We start from the raw sequence: 14,860 nt of genomic DNA on the forward strand, positions 1-14,860 counted from the left end.
TAATAAAGATTAGACTAATGAAGATAATCACGAGGTCTGTGTCCTGTTTGCAGAGGGCGACTGTTTGCGTTGCTCACATTAAACTCACTGCAGGTTTGATCCTAACATCAGCAGAACGCTGCAGCAGATCCCTGATCAGATTCCCTCTGCTGCCTCCCTGGAGGCAGTGTGGCCACGTGTTTACAGCCGGTGTGATTCAGCAGAACCAGTTTTGTGACTGAGCTGTCGCCTTTGTTCAGCAGCACAGACGCCGGGCGATGCAATGAAATAACTGAGGCATTAAGTAAGAGTGCGTGTCTGCACCAGCACGCAACCTGTCAATCATCAGGGATCAGTTACCGTCACGATGTCAGACTCCGTCAACGTCTGCTGCAGCGACACGTTTAATAAAGAGCGTGAAAACCCTCCTCAGCTCGTCTGCTATGTTAAACCAGAGGGGGGGGGGGGGTGGGGGGGGGGGGGGGGGGGGGGGGGGGGGGGGGGGGGAGTCGCTGGGATGTGTTCTGCTCACCACTGGTTTCCTGAAGAAACTCGTACTTGGCGTAGTTCTTGCAGAAAACGAGTCTGGTGTCGCCCTTCAGAGACCAGGTGGCCTGAACCTCCAGCACGACCTCGTGATCCTCCAGGCACCTCTCTGAGGAGACAGAGGGACGACGGTGAGAGAGAATCCATCACGTCACATATACAGTGGTTAGCAGAGGGACGTACCGAGGCCGAGGGGGGGGGTGCAGCTCCAGCAGGGCCCAGTTCTCCTGGTCGCTGCAGTGCGCCGTCTGGACCAACATGTGACACACCTCCCGGGCCGTGGCGCCGGGGGACACCCACACCGACCGGCTGTGGTTGTCCTCGCCATAAACCTTGATCAGCTGAGGAGGAGAAGAACTTCCTCAGTTAACTGGTGATAAGACAACTCAAGCACAGATGTTATATTACAATATTATATTATTTTTCTTTTAATAAAATCCCTCCATTCAGAGGTGGATGTAAATAAAGATGGACGACGTGTCTCCATTTCCTCCCGTTGAAAAGATTAAATATCTTAGATATAAGTACTGCCATGTTTCACTATATCTTCAAATAACTAATTAAAACCAAACTTATCAGCAATGTGAACACTTAAAACATAAAAGTGTATTTTTTGTTTGGTCCATGTCCCGTTCACTTACATGGAGGAGGCAGGGTTTATGACTTGTACTGCAGCCAGCCACTAGAGGGCGATCAAGATGATTCACTCACATTCACACGTACAATTAATCAAAAACCAAAAGCTGCACATCGTAGGACTGAGTCCAGAGGAAGACGTGCAACCTGCACTCAGATCTGCGGAGGAGGAGGTGACTCAGCACGTTTCTCTGTGACACAGCATCTGGATCCAGACGCACGTTTTCACAGCGAAAGAAAACAAACCTGCCCAACCAGTAACCCTGCGCCTGTCAGTCAACAAGCCTGGACTGGTCGGACGGGTGCTGGCGTCAGCTTATCCACCAGGGAGGATTATGGGAGGAGGAGGAGGAGGAGGAGGAGGAGGGACATTCCTTCCTCCCTGTTCCATATGTGGTCAGTCCACTTCGACCCGCAGATCAAAACAGTCTCACATCATCTGCGTAGAGACTCACAATCTGAACCAAACTGATTCTGCAGAGATGAACTTGTTTTAATTTATGAGATGGTTAATTAAAGAAGAAATAATCGCTCGGTTTTAACAGCTTCAAAAGAACGTGGACACCTGAACTAAGGCTGTGGAATTAAAGATAATGTTCTTGATCATGATTTAAACTTTTCACAAGTAAACAAACACGATGAACTGTGACAGTGACGTTTAAAATATGGGGAGATAATAAGCTGACCAGTGGCCACTAGGGGGCAAACGAGATTTATTTTCAATTTGAGGTCACTGTCAAAAAAGGCGGCACGGTGACACGGCGCCGTAACAACAGACATGTTGACTCTGTCGGTGTTTGTGAGTCAAAACAAGGCAGCGCCGGCATGGCAACACAATGACCACACAAGCCTGTCAATCACTATCACACCGACCCGCCCCCCCCAGCTTCAGGCAGCAGGTGAAGACTCGTGTGTGTCACAGGATCCGCTCGCCAGACCCTGAACATCTGGGCAGGTGTGATGGGACTCACTCAGCAGACACTCATTTATGTAAACGTGATTTCTCAACTTGTCGGTCACGAGACCATCGCTTCATACTGAAGATGAAGAATATGAATTTTAAGCAGCTTTAGTCTTGACCCGGTTTTCACGGACGACGGCTCACTTCTATTGTGATTGTGTTTCTGTTGTGTTTGTGTTTTTTGTCAACGTGCCTGTGTTACACGTCTCTGCCTCTGTAGGTTTCTGAGCTCTGATCTTTTTATTTTCTGGAGTTAACGAAGCAGCTAAATCGACCGGGTTCAGAACCTGATTGATTGGCTCTATAATATTGAAACTAACAATGTGATGTGATGTGAGTTTTATCAACACAATCTAACGTCTGGCTCTGTCCTCACGGAAGCAGCAGCTGAATAACGAGAGGTTCACTCACGTGTTTGTCTCCGGACCCCGGGGGAAGTGAACCGACGAGCACCGGCGACTGGGACGGGCTGCACAGCTCGGGGAAGGGGTTGGGTATGGCCGGGACGGAGGAAGAGAACGAGTTGACGCCTTTCCGCCTGGAGAGAGTCAAAGAACCAACAGAGAACAACAAGCTCAAAGTCAATTGATCGGAATTAGACAGTTTGGTTGATCAGCAATACATCCACCAGAGGGCAGCGAAGAGTTGAGTTTCCGATAATTGGTTGTTTTCGAGGGTTGTGATAATGTCCCTTTGGTCAAAGTCCCAAAGTGTAGTTGAAATTTATTCCGCGAGTCTCGTGGTCGTCTCTCACTCAAACTATTGGCTACACTGCCCCCCTGTGATTTCTGGTGGTACTGCTCTGTGTCGTTAGCTTTCAGAAGACGTGAACAATAAAACACAGGGGACGCACACACGGCTGCGTTATGATGACAACTCAAATGTTTCTGTAATTACACCGACAAACCCATGAAAAACAAACCAGGGTTAATAAGGTCACAACCATTATGTCTGATAAATTATGAGCAATTACCCCGGTTATATCATACACTATTTATGAACATCATAAATAAATAATGTGTCTGTAACCACAGGGCAACCAGGAAGCAGAGAGACAGAACAAACACGCAGCCTGATCGTGAATGACAGTTTCATGATCTGCGTCTTTCAACCCGGGAGGTTCTGGGTTCGTCGATGTCGTAAAAGAAACTTCTTTAAACATCAGCTGACTCGCGGCCTGAGGCGGAGGCGCCCACTTGAGTCAATAACACTGACTCATGTCCAAAGTGTGTGTTCATCAGCTTTCTCCCTCAGGGAAGGACGCCGCGTGTTCGAGTCCCCGGCGCTCGTACCTGGTGGAGCTGATGAGGATGGGCTGCGAGCGGCGGACGGCGGGGGGGTCGTCGAGCAGCGGGGCCAGAGTCAGGGTGGAGCTCTGCAGCAGCGGGCCCCCCCCCCTCTGACTCCTCCGAGCGCTCGAACACTTCTGTCCACGGACCTGCCACCTCCATCATGTTACCTGAGGTGGAGGGGGGGGGGGGGGGGGGGGGAGTCACATGACTGGCTCTGTACACATCAAACTGCTCAAAGTTAAACTCTTTAAAAGCACATTCAGACCCAAAGGGCCTAAAAGAGAAACTTAACTTTGAGATAAATAAAATAAAAGCATGAACAGAGAACAAGTCAAAACAAAAAACAGGCGAGTGCGAGTCCAACTATTACAAAGTTCAGGAGAATTTTATCTATTTTAAGATGAGAGAAAGGTAGAAATCACTAACTTCTACTCATTAACTTAAAAACTATTTATGAAAATTCTTGAGCTTACAACTGATTTCATAACAGTGGAGAGCTGCAGAGGCCTCGGACCTTTGGACTGAGCTGATTGAGCTGCTCTGGCTCCGGGTCAGAAATCAGCTCCTGGTTTTATTTGGGTCAAACACGTGAACCCGAGTCGTTAAAACACGGATTTATCGTCACTTACACACAAAACCGATTGTTCCTGACGACTTAAATGACTAAATATAACTTTAAAACACACAAAGAACAATAACAAGGATGAGTCATAGTTTCGTTACCGACAATAGACGAGACGGGGCGTCGAGCCAGAGAGAGATGAACCTGATGTGAACCTGATTTCACACGGCAGGTGTGTGTGTGTGTGTGTGTGTGTGTGTGTGATCTGAATATAAAACATCTGTCATCCAGTTCAAACACTCGTCTCATGGTGTCATCAATTTTGAAGCTGTCTAAGAATAAACGTACATTAAACCCCTTCACATTATGATAAAATGGTTTTGTCCAAATCTTTGTGTTTACAATATAAACAAAGATTTCTGTCAACATTGAACACAAAACAAAACACAACTGAACACAACCAACAACCCGTTTCCTCAGGAGCAGTGCATTAATCAATTGATTAATGTTCCGTATTGAAATCTGTCCATTTGTTTGTTTGTGAGCATAATAACACAAAAACAGCTGAATAGATTTAATGACACTATATGTGATATATGGACGAATGGAGGAACAACACTAATTAATCAATTAAACACAGAAGCTCTAATATCTATAACACACAGAGAGAAGAGAAGTAGGTCAGTGATAAGTTTCCTCCTGAGACATAATGTTCAGCACACACTGAAATGACTTAAATCCTTCAATCATGTGTAAAGTGAATGCAATGCGGAGCAGCGGCACTGACTCACTCTGAAAGCCTGGAATCTAAACCGGTGTGAATGCGCAGAACCAAACCTCATTCAGAAAATACGGTATTTTTCTGTTTTGTCCCTGAATGAAGATCCGTTGATAGAGAACACACTTTGATTCCGTTGATAACTAAACAATGGTTGATTCGGCGAGCATCGGCGGACTCCAGCTGTTTCTAGGAGCGTTGTTGTGGCGGTGGGAAGCCGCCTGCACCTGTCTGGATGTAGCCTGTTAGCCTGTTAGCTTGTTAGCATGCGGAGGAACTCACCTGAGCAGCTCGTGCGTGTTTCAGCGGTTCGACATCGTGTCACTTCCGCAGGAGACGATCAGCTGCTCCGCGTGTTTTCATTCTTCACGTGAACGAACGAGTGTGAGTCTCTGAAGCGAAGCAGGAGGAGAGAGAGCGGAGTGCAGGGAGGAGTCAGCCCGGCAGGTGAGCACCGGGGGCCGGCCTCCTGCTGCCTCCTCCCGCCCCCCCCACACCTCCGCAGCCTCAGGTTCGATCAAAACACAATTATGGTTCTTCATTTTTATAACGGCACCGTTTTGGGAACTTTTTATTGTAATAATTAATAATAAAAACCAGTAAATATTTTGCCTTGTGCATTATTTACAATGTTAATGTTTATATTGTCGTTTCTACTATACTGTATTCTGAATTTTGTGACAATTTATAGAATATTAATTCAAACAACTGAAAGTGACTCTGTATATCGCCCGATGTGGAGAAGCAAAAGTGCTAAGATTATACATCAATGACATAATTAATAATAAATAACAAATGGAATGTTAATGCATTGATAGATGTAGAAATGCATCATCTGTTTATTGTTTATAATATTGATTCGGGTTTTTATGCATTTAAATAGTAAGTTTTTTTCTAACTTTGAAGTTGGAAGAAACTAGCAATCCCTGTATTATACAAATTCGTATAAACTGATAAGTTAAGGAAATAATTAGCAAATGATTCCATAATGAAAATGGTGATTAAAATTAAAACATTCATTTAACTGAAAATAATATATATACCAAATTTTCTTTGTGTTGACAAAGGATATTTTTACATCTGTATTTTTTATCTATGACCAGAAAGTACAAAATGTTTTTTTTTGAAAACATGTTAAACAAAGGCTACACATCTACAGGCCTCTCTGTCGCCCCCTGGTGTTTGATACTGAGCTGGATGTAATTATCCCTTTGGCTCAGTTTGATATAGGCTTGTTCAGCCTCTGCGAGAAGTTTAATATCAATCAAAGGAGAAACTTAAACATGATTGTTATATTATCATTTAAAAACCAAAACGAGACTTGAAACCAAAGAAAAGTCAGTTTCTCCATCAATTGTTGGATCAAATCATGTTTATTAATGTGTTCAGGAAATCCCCACAGAAACAGTTTACAGGGGAACTTAACAGATTTACAATCATTCTTGACAGAAGTGCCAGCTTAACCCCTACGGATCTGCATTGAGGACGCCCGCCGGACCTCGACCAGCTCACTGCACACCCACTCCCCTTCACAGGTCGACCACAGAGTTCGGGTCGGGGCTTTCAGTCGTGAAGAATGTAGGAGCCTGCGAACACCCAGACGCTCGCACTGGGTTTTCCTTCTTCGTGTCTGGACCGTTCACAGGAAGAGAAGCCTTCATATTTGGTGCCAATTCCTTCATCCCAACCCCAAGCGTTAGACAGCTGGATGCTTTTCAGGTTTCAGAGTGTAACTGCCAACCGTTGGTGAGGAAAAACCTCAGTAAGCAGTTCAGGCCCTCGAGGACACACTACTTCCATATACAGGATTTGTCGTACTGCTCAATGCATTTGGTTCAGCAGTCATAGTACAAATAGAAATGCTAAAACTAGTTACAGAAAAAAAAAACATGTAACATCTCTGAAAGGAATAACATGTGAAGCTTGAATGTATCGGGACACTGTCTCACCCGGCTGACGTTTGTGAAATGCCCAACACCTTGTTTTCCACCTACATTAAGTAGGAACACTGTCAGAATGATTAATTACTCTGGAGGTTGCCTTGAAAAATCCAATTTTATCCAGTGAATCCAAATCCAGCTACCAAAAGAATCGGAAAAGACTAGAATTGCATATACTTGCAGGTTTCTAATTTATGACGTAGACTTTTTTTAAGATTGTTGGCTTGCCTTGTGCTTCACGGTCTCATTTAGTGGGGGGGAGGTTGGGGCAGGGGGAGAGAAAGGTAGTGTTCATTGGAGAACCATTGCTAAGAATAATCTGTTATATTCCAATATAATAATAATAAAACAAACAGCATGATTTTCAAGTGACACAAGAATGATCAAGGATGGGCCTTTGTTGTTGTTGTTGTTTTCTTGTTTTTGTGATTGCGTCGACCTGATACAGGTTAAGATGCAATTTACTGAATCTCTAACTGGTGGGTTGAAAATCAATAGAGGTTGAAATGAACATGTAGCATTCGGTCTAACGCGGGCGAACAATTCTAGTCAACATAGAAACTACGGGGGGGGGGGGGGAGCGAGACACAGGGGAGGAGAGCTTGCACCCTTGCTCTTTCTTTGCCGTATGAAAACCATGCTTCCTCTGGAGAGTAAGGGTGGGGGGGAAGGGGGCCGTGCAAGACTGAGAGTGGGGGGGGGGGGGCAGAGGTTGGTAGATGGAGAGAGATTGAGAGGGGGGGGGGGGGGGGAGGGAGTGGCTTGAAAACCAGACTGCTGATTTCACAGGAGGGGTGTAAAAGGCACGCCAGGGTTACTCCCAATCCCAGCCAACGCACACAGAGACGCCTTCACACCCACACACTCTCGCTGAACACACAAGGTACACACACGTACACGCACACGGCCACACACAAGCAGCACAGGCTAGAGCCCCACTGACGAGGGGAGAGAGCAGGGGGGGAGGGCGGGGGCGAGGGAATGATGGAAGTTCTTGACAGAAGGAGCTGGGGTTGAAGGGTGGAGGTTCGATGGGAGCGGAGGGGCCTGGGTCCGGTGCTGCCGCTGTGTTGAAACAGAAAAAATAAACAACAAACAAAACAAAAAAAATAAATCTAAACTGGTGGAATGGATCATTTCTGGTTCTTCAGCTGGTTGGAGAGCCAGTCCAGGCCCTCGTACAGGCCGTCCCCGCTGGTGGCGCAGGTGGCCTGGATGTACCAGTTGCGCTGGCGGAGGGCGTGCAGGCCCAGCTTGTCTGTGATCTCTGCAGCGTTCATGGCGTTGGGGAGATCCTGGTGGAGAAGACGACAACGTTCATCAGGAGGCAGGTTTAATATGAAGCAGGATATTAAAGATGATTTTAAAAGTTCTTAAATCTCTTATCCACAGGGAGGCTGATTCATAGACTCCTCTAGCTCGGTGTGAAGAGCTCAGACCAACATCTGGAGACACAGGGAGGAGACTCACCTGCTTATTGGCGAAAACGAGCAGCGCTGCGTCTCTGAGCTCGTCCTCGGCGAGCATTCTGGCCAGCTCCTCCCTCGCCTCGTTCACCCTCTCCCTGTCGTTGCTGTCCACCACGAAGATGAGCCCTGCACACACAGAGTGATGGTGATTTACTAAGTGTCCTCTCAACGTGGCCTGAGGACACTACAAGCCCACCTACACCTGGATCTACACCCATTGGACATTAGTAGATGTCAATCCCTGTGTGGTACCACCCACTAACACACTGGGCTTTATGGTCTGTTTGGCTCTAAATGGTCAGAATTTACTAAATGAACATCAGATGTATTGAAGACTTGAAACCAGAGACTGAGAAACTCCTGAGGAAAATGTTTCCTGACGTTATAAAGTGAGAAGTGGATTAATAGACTTCTATAGTAACAACCAGGAGTCGCCCCCTGATGGTCATTACACACACACTACAGGTTTCCAACAATTCCAAATTGTTTTCTACGTCCATTTTTAAAAAGGGCCTGTGGTTGAGAGCAGCCAAATATTGTCTGTTCTTTTGTGAAATCCGATGAAACACAGAAATGTCCCTTAGAGACGACTTGTGTTCTGGTTTTAAAAACATTTTCATCTCGACCAGATCAAAAGCTGTGACTTTCCCCGATTAATAATTAATGATGTGCAAGTTGTTTGTGCTGCTTAATGAGTCTCTTTGACCCGATCAAAGCCTCGTGCTCTGATGAGAGCGGCTCCAGACGCTATCGCAAACAATGACCTCAAAATGTTGTCATGATTCTTCTGAACAAACTGGATATTAAAAGCCAGATATGAAAATGTTGCTGTCACGTTAACAAACGCTGCCGTCAAGTTCAGAACACTGAAACAAAAATAAGATTAAAAAATGAGTTGCTTGTTAACTGTGACCCAGTTGAGTTGGAAAAATCCCATCAAACTAAAAGCTGACAAACTTTGATGGTATCATTATTTATGACTTGGTGCTGCCAAGACATTTTACGACTTGCCTTTATCAAAATGCAGCATTTTAGTGGAGAAGACACTTTGAAAAGGAGACTCAGCAGAACGTGCTCAGACTCAGAGAGAAACTGATTCTACTTAAGTCTTCGTACAAACATTTTATGACCAGAGTTCCAAACTTAATTTAAAAAATGGGGATTTACTCTGAAAGCGTCCCGAGTCTTGGTTCAGTTTGATCCAGACCTCCTCTTTTGGAGGAAACCAACCAGCTCGGCCCTCCTGAGCCATCAGGACTCCGAAGTGTTTGAATCTCATTCAAATATATATGAACGAATTTAATGTTGTGTCTCTGAGTGACAAGAAAAAGATAAAGGTCTCTGGGCAGATTTGTCACCATGAAGACAAATGATCTGCGATGATTCTCCGGTACACGAGTCAGTTTAGTGTTTTTAATGTTTAAGGTTTCATCATCATGTCGCTCACTTTATTTTTGTTTGGTTATTTCTGTAGGAGCTGACGACGTGGTCACACATACAACTCAAGCCTGTAACAGGAGTTGCTTCATATGGACCAACACTGTCTGTTAACTTACTGACAGACTCGTCAAATTATCACTAAACCAAAGGAGCCAATACTCAGTGAAAGAAAGAGGATGAATATGACAAATAAAAACAACAAGTCAAACCGACTCTCGCACTTTACATCAGAGCAAGTTAGTGTAAGTTCAATATGGAAATGAAGAGATTTTCCTGTGTGGATTATTTTTATTTGAAGGATATTGAGAGGCCTGAAATGATCAAAGTGACAGGTAAGAAATTAATTTGACGTCGATGTGAACCAACGATAGAGCAGCAGCCACAACAAGCTGCGTCTACACCAGCAGTAGAAACCCTGGGTTTGCTCTGAACTAAGACATCCTGTCCCTGGAATGGGTTTGATAAGTGATGCTGAATGTAACCGTCACATCCTTAAAGGATTCACACGTTTAATTTTGCACTTAGATGCTCTGTGTGTGGAGGGTGATGCTTGTGTGTGTGAAGAAGACGGTGAGAAGCTCAAGCTCGACCTGAGGTGTTGAGCTGCTGAATTATCTCAAATCATAATGGACTTTTGTATTTAACGGATCTTTGTTAAACTTAATCAAAATACTGGTTGAACTGACGATTTAGCTGCAGCTGACATCATATCTCATCCTACAGAGCTTTCACACAAATTAATTCCATTCAGGGGGGAACAACACAATACTCCCTTTGAGAATTGAACAATGGTGTATGAGTCATTGGTTCTCTAACGCTAAGATCATCTTTTATGCATCAGCGAGGCCACCTATTGGCAGTAATGGTCACTGACACCACTGCCAGCGAACATAACGTCCCCTCACCTTGAGTGTTCTGGAAGTAGTGGCGCCACAATGGCCTGATTTTGTCCTGACCGCCCACGTCCCACACTGTGAAGCTGATGTTCTTGTATTCTACAGTTTCCACGTTAAAACCTAGAAAGAGGAAAGGAAAACAGATGAGTCACGGCCAAAGAATATTTTGAAACTTTAATTAATTCCAGGTTAATTAAAAGCTTTGGGTCAGTGCAAGTGTCCCAGAGCTTAAAATTAGCTCAACAGAGCAGAGCTGGGAAACAAAGCAGAAAACAAACCACAGATAATGGAATACTATCAATCAAAAGGCAGCCAGCCCCACAATGACGAGGAAAACCTGTTCAAAACAAACAGAGAAAGCATCTGCAGAGTGAGTTCATTCATACCAATGGTGGGAATGGTGGTGACTATCTCTCCAAGCTTCAGTTTATATAGGATGGTTGTTTTGCCAGCAGCATCGAGGCCGACCATGAGAATCCTCATCTCCTTTTTGCCAAACAGGCCCTTGAACAGGCTCGTCATTAAATTCCCCATGGTGACGAAGCTGCCGGAGGAGGAGAGAGGAGGAAGAAGAGTTAGAGGTGTAGAGCTTCTCAGTTTCACAAAGAGGACAGGAGCAGATAGAGAGTGCACGATCGAGATAACAATTAAAGTAGCACCTGTCACCGAGGTGAGTACCCTGGTAGTAAATATTTTATTTCATGATCAGCACCCAGCGCAGCACAGTGAAGCCATTTTCAGACATGACCTGTGAGTGAAGTCCGGAGAACTGGCTTTACTGCAGCAAGAGAAAATCCATACCGTCACTGGCCTCTGTTAAAGCAGTTAAGGCGTAACACCGGAGCACAGCCGAGATGTTTACTTAAGCTAATGGTTAAACATTGGGGGTTAAGGTTTGTGACTTTACATTATCACTCAACCTCCAACACCAGTTATTGTCCTGGTCTCTGCATCAACTCTGACGCTTTGTCACGACAAGGATGCTAAACATAAGAAGTTTGGAGATGCACGGATTAGTCAGTCAACAAGGAAGTGAAATACTTTTAAGATTGATTCGTTATATTAGTAAGTTTTTAGAATATTTTTCACAGTTTCAAGATACTTGAAATTATATTTTCCTGTTAAGTCCGATTGTAAAGTGACCCAGAGCAGAAATGTTTGGTGAATTTATCTGAAAGTACATTGAAAGATTATTTTACCATTTTTGTTAAGCAAGTTTCTGGTTTTAAGTCAGAAAACCAGAATCATGAAGACGTCATCATGGAATGAAGAAAATATCAAAAATATGATTCACTATTTTATAACACTTGAGCAAGAATGATGTCACAACTCAAATGTCGTACATTTAACGTTTCCAACCTCTCAAATGTGCCTTTCTATACATTTGATTATCGAAGTTAAATTGGACATTTTCCACAATTTTAAAGACAAGATAAATCAAATGTTATTTTTATACCTTGTTACACCCTATTCACCAATTATAATTTGTCTCATAGGGTGTAACAAGGTGCGGCATCGTCTGTCATTAACACTCAACAAGAGAAAGGAACCGCTACCAAAAATCACCCATTATTATAATATATAAATTTGGAAGGAAATTACCTCTAGTTTAAACATAACTGAAAATTAACACTTAAAACAAAGCTCTGGGGAATTATCAGTGAATATTTTTTTAAACTGCATTTCTAAAAAAAATATTTTTGAATGAAATGTATTAAAAATGGTTGATTATTGGTTGAAAATGTAAAGACTGAGTTAATCTCATCTATTAATGACAGTTGACTTAATATATGTGGCCAAAGGCTTTTGGTTGGACAAACACGACCCATGGGAATGTTCCCACTGGGCAGCTTCCTCGTTCTCAACTGGTTTCACAGAAAAACAACATAATGAATTAAGAAATGTTCATTAGGTCGAACCGGTGATTAAAATGAGATTCATCTGGAGCGTGGATCGTGTTTAGATGTTTAACTGTCGCTCGGACACAACTTGACATCTAGAACACGTCCACTGGGGGTTTGAGGAAGTGGTCGTTTTCTACATCGTACAAACGTGGCGACGGGTTTGATTAAAGGTTAAAACGCTGCCTGAAGGTTGATGTCACGATAACAACCGACGGCGGCGGACCGGGACGCGTCGGTAACCGGATAACCGTCGCAGAAACCCGAGCACCAGCGAACAGAGGCCTGCTCCAGCTGGTGAACTGTCGGCAACACGGATAGTGTTACCGGATTGGGGCGCCTGCTAGCATGCTAACAACACCCCGACCTTAGCAGGAGGCCGACGCTTCGGCGAAACCTCGACGTAACCACGATATTAACCCCCAGAACTCTGCGTGTGAAATTAACGATTGTACGTGTGATCTTTTCCCGGAGTGAGCGGATGAAGTGACGTGCTGTCGGTCGGTCGGTGCGACGCGGAGCAGATTAACGTTAGCCCCTGTAAGGGCGGATGCTTCGGCCAGTGAGCTAGCTGCTAGCCGCCAGCTAACAGGCGACGATCCGACCGAGCGCATCGGTTTAAATCACACACCGCGACGCGGTATCGAGACACGCACCAGCGGAGTGTGGCGTCAGGCGTCGCTCGGGCTCGAACTCCTTTCTCTCGGTGGCTTTTCGGTATTGTGGGAACTGCGCTAGCGGCCATGCTAACGCCGCTAGCTAAGTGCCGCGTCACAGTAACGACAGCGCACCGTGACGTAGCACTGAAACGTGGATTAAAACGCGCAGTTCGGACAAAGTAGAGACTGCTTCACGTTAACTCGCGTTTTAAACCAAAAGCATCGCGTCAATGCGCATATTTACCTTTAAAAACGCAGCTTCTCGATCGTTCCGTTATCTGTCGCTGTCGCTCCAAAATGGCGTCTTGCGCAACCAGGGAGACACCGGCGCACGGACACGTCCCACTATCACAGAGCGTCCAATCAGCGCTCACATGGTGTCACTAAGAGCCCGCCCTCGTGGTCCTGCCGACCAATCACAGTATCCACAGCTCTGTGTGCTCTATGGTTCACAAAATGTCGAGGAAGTGAAGTTTGTTCAAGCTACGCACACACACACACACTAACACACCCACATACACACTTACACACATTCCCACAACTCACACACTCACTCACACAAGCACACAAACAGTCACACAAACACGTACACGCACACAGACGTACACGCGCACACACACTCACACAAACACAAACACATACACACGGACACACAACAATACATTTACACACAGACACAGACCAACACAAAAATACACAACAACACACAGACACACAACAATACACAACACTACACAACAACACACAACAACCCCGAAGCTCAGGAGGACTAATTGAACCCTGCAGGTAAATACTCATTAGTTAGTTGTGTTTAAATGTTCATGTTCCACAAACTCCACACTTTAAACAGAGGAAGCGGAAAATATTAAATGTGTCGACAATTTCTCTTAAATTCATTAAACAAAAACAACGACAAATTAAAGTATTATGAACATTTGTTATGATGAAAAAGCCTCAGTGATTTGAATAAATAAAGTAAAACTCACACAGAAAACAGTCACACACATTTTTTCTGACAGAACCAATTTAATTTCTCGTTTATTGTATCATGACAACGATTCAGTGTTTTAACAAACGTGTGAGAACTGGATTCTGTTCAGAGTTTAAATAACTGACACAAGAAGAACTTCTCTATTAATACAGTGTTTTACAAACTGTTTAAAGACGTGTTCACATTACTCTACATAATATTATATGTATATGAAATAATCCATTACATTTCATTTTACACCTTCAATATTCAGTCCAGCACTTCTGGTACTTTTATACACATTTGCACTATTTTAACATTTCTACAATTTGCATTGCAATTTTCTTTCATACATAAAAATACATATTTATGTGTATATAAATAAACACACACATATATAATAATCTATTTGAATATAAACATAACAGGGAACTGCTTTTAGAAGATCAATCCATTGATTCAGGGTTTAGGAACTAAACTTTAATCATCAATGTCACATGCAATGTATATATATATAAATGAATATTTATTCTTTATATATAGTCTTTAGCTCTTCAGTTCATCATAAAAAGTTTCTCACTCGCCTGCAAATGTAAATGACAATAATCCATAAAGTCTGTTGTTGTAAATGTTAATAATCAGGTGAGAACGTGTGGGTCCAGATGTTCTGCAGCTGTTCAAACTTTCTCCCTCGTGGATTGAAGAGGTAAAAAGAAAAGTGTTTTTCTGTAAGAGGGTTTTGTTTTCACAACCTGGCAACCCAGTATTATAAAGTCAATAATTAACCATTAAGATATTGATTACCACTTATAAACCTTCCATAAATGATGC

General features: G+C 43.9%; 2 protein-coding genes across 2 annotated transcripts; both read right to left on the bottom strand.

Annotated features, from left to right (window-relative positions):
* Positions 1-279: 279 nt before the first annotated feature.
* On the bottom strand, positions 280-3,576 carry LOC128427217 (growth factor receptor-bound protein 7-like). Its single transcript, XM_053414315.1, is given in 7 exon segments — positions 280-314; positions 512-634; positions 709-724; positions 726-866; positions 2,534-2,660; positions 3,415-3,519; positions 3,521-3,576. Coding segments are annotated over 7 exon segments (603 nt in total).
* A 2,532-nt stretch (positions 3,577-6,108) lies between these two features.
* On the bottom strand, positions 6,109-13,451 carry arf2b (ADP-ribosylation factor 2b). The gene is made up of 5 exons (XM_053414487.1): positions 13,304-13,451; positions 10,886-11,043; positions 10,509-10,619; positions 8,165-8,289; positions 6,109-7,989 (listed from the first exon to the last, which is right to left on the bottom strand). Exons 2-5 carry the CDS (start codon positions 11,031-11,033, stop codon positions 7,828-7,830), a joined length of 546 nt encoding a protein of 181 aa, XP_053270462.1. The 5' UTR covers positions 11,034-11,043; positions 13,304-13,451; the 3' UTR covers positions 6,109-7,827.
* Between the last annotated feature and the right edge of the window lie 1,409 nt (positions 13,452-14,860).

This window comes from Pleuronectes platessa, chromosome 21 (genome assembly GCF_947347685.1).
Source record: "Pleuronectes platessa chromosome 21, fPlePla1.1, whole genome shotgun sequence".
NCBI lineage: Eukaryota > Metazoa > Chordata > Actinopteri > Pleuronectiformes > Pleuronectidae > Pleuronectes > Pleuronectes platessa.